The sequence below is a fragment of the Acanthisitta chloris genome, unplaced genomic scaffold, assembly GCF_000695815.1.
Source record: "Acanthisitta chloris isolate BGI_N310 unplaced genomic scaffold, ASM69581v1 scaffold8697, whole genome shotgun sequence".
NCBI lineage: Eukaryota > Metazoa > Chordata > Aves > Passeriformes > Acanthisittidae > Acanthisitta > Acanthisitta chloris.
Window position 1 is genome coordinate 1 of NW_008682007.1, and position 2,391 is coordinate 2,391.

Consider the following 2,391-nt stretch of genomic DNA (forward strand, 5'->3'; position numbering starts at 1 on the left):
CTGCTGGGGTTAAACCACGACACAATCCATGGGAATAGCAGGATTTGGGGCCCATACCATGAGTGACAGCAGCACAGCCAGGGCAGCCCTGCTACGTGGAGGATTCTGGCTCCTGCGTCTGTCTGGAGATGAGCTGAGCCTCCTTGAGGGACAGGTACACCTCCTCCTGCGGGTCGTAGTAGTAGAACTTGCGGATGTAGGAAATCAGGGGCCTGGGAAGGATTGGGAAGAGCTTGATCCTTGAGCTACAACCACTCCAACCCCTCCACAAGGGACACCCAGCCCCTCAGCCCAGCCCACCCAGCACTGTCACCTCCCCAGGAGCAGGAGTTTGCATCCCAAAGCTATGGCATGGCAGTGACTCCTCATTCCTGAGCCACTCAGCATTCCCACATGGATCCCTACACCCCATGGGATATTTTCCTGCTATCCCAAGCCTGGAAAAGTCACCTATTCCATGGCAGTGACACCTCATTCCGGAGCCACTCAGCATTCCCACATGGATCCCTATACCCCATGGGATATTTTCCTGCTGTCCCAAACCTGGAAAAGTCAACTATTCCATGCCCACATGTATCCCTACACACCATGGGATATTTTCCTGCTATCCCAAGCCTGGAAAAGTCAACAATTCCATGGCAGTGACACCTCATTCCTGAGCCACTCAGCATTCCCACATGGATCCCTATACCCCATGGAATATTTTCCTGCTGTCCCAAGCCTGGAAAAGTCAACTATTCCCTCTCAGAGCCCTCATCCCTGCCTGGGAGGTGAGGGCAGGGAGGGATTCACCCCCAGGACTCACTTGGGCAGTGGGAGCTCGGGAATGTGGTCGATCCGGACCAGCTGCCTGATCCGAAAGCGGCAAAGGTGCTGAAGGGATTTGACGTTGCTGAACCTGGAGACTGGATACAGCAGCTGGACAGGTGTTGGTGGGAGACCTTTGAGGGAAAACAAAGCAATGCTGGAGATAAAGGAGACGTGAGGGTGGAAGTGCTGCTGATCTGGAAGGGAAACGTTGGCACTAGGGAAGTGAAGTTCTCCACAAAGTTGAGTTTATAGGGGAGCATGGAATGGTTTGGGTGGGAAGGAACCTTAAAGATCATCTCATTCCACCCCTCTGCCATGGGCAGGGATGCTACTCACTAGCCTAGGTTGTTCCAAGCCCCATCCAACCTAGCCTGGAACATTCCCAAGGATGGAGCAGCCACAACTTCTCTGGGTAACTTGTGCCAGTGCCTCAGCACCTCACAGGAAACAATTCCTTCCCAATATCCCATCAAACCCTGCCCTTTTCCACTTCAAACCCACTCCCCTTTGTCCTGTCACTATCTGCCTGCATGAAAAAAATCCTTCTCCCTCCTTTTTATAAGCCCCAGGAGCTTCCCAGTATATCCTGCTGATTTGGAGTCACTGAGAAGTCAAACCTGCCAGGGGTGAGACCTCTTTGCCTCCAAGTATCTCCCACACAAGGTAACAACACTTCTGATGCCATGGAAAAAGGTAGATCCAGGGAAAAGCAAGCTCCAAACCACCAGGACTGGTAGATGAATCACCACTTTAAGGAGCAAGAGGGTTTTGCAAGGATGGAGAAGGGAAGCAACACGGCCAGGAAAGGCTCTGCACCTCCCTTAGAACTGAAGTGGCTGAGTGGTGTTAAAAATCTGGAGGATTTGGTCAGCTCAAGCTGTGCCAGAGCTGCTCATTCCTGGGGTCACGAGGCACAAAGGCAGAGGTGGCAGGAGCTCTCTCCAGCCACCTCCCCACGCAGGGAACAGCCTCACAGGGCTGGGAGGGATCCCATCCAGCCATTCCCCCCCAAAAAACCTCCTCCTCCTGCAAACTTCAGGGCAACAACCAACCCCAGAGAACACAGAGGTCAGCAGGAGCACTGGGAAGGATCCCTGGGAGCTGAGTTCATCCCCAGCACAAGGTTTGATCTGTCTTTACAGCAGGATTTCACTCTAACCTCCTCCTGCTGGCTTCTCTCCGAGGGCAGTGGAGTGAAAGGAGAAAAGGGAAAGCTCTTCACACTGAGATGGGCTCAAAACTGCTCCAGGCAGCTCAGGAAGCTGTGAGGCAGCTTTGGAGAGAGCAAAGAACAGCAAGTAATTGAAGGCTGGATTCTACCCCTCCTTATTCTCCTACCAAAAAGGAATTAGCCTCTGGGAGCTCAGCCAGCGGCCACAGGGCCACAGCACGAGCTCCGTGCCACGCAAGCCACATGCCCAATGCCAGCTGGGAGAGTCCCTTCCTTCTCCTCCTCAAAGCCCCTTCCTCCTCCTCCTCTGAGCCCCTTCCCCCTCCTCTTCCTTCTCCTCCCAGCCTCTTCCTCCTCCTCCTCCTCTGAGCCCCTTCCTCCTTCTCCTCCTCTGAGCCCCTTCCTCCTCC

At 54.1% G+C, this 2,391-nt stretch overlaps 1 protein-coding gene across 1 annotated transcript in view; it reads right to left on the reverse strand.

Annotated features, from left to right (window-relative positions):
* Nucleotides 1-57: 57 nt before the first annotated feature.
* Nucleotides 58-2,391, reverse strand: part of SOCS7 (suppressor of cytokine signaling 7) — a gene marked incomplete at both ends in the record, with an annotated part of 11,679 nt that continues 9,345 nt past the window's right edge. The window contains 2 exon segments of the mRNA XM_009078312.1: nt 58-212; nt 806-941. Of these exon segments, the coding sequence (XP_009076560.1) occupies nt 58-212; nt 806-941 (291 nt within the window).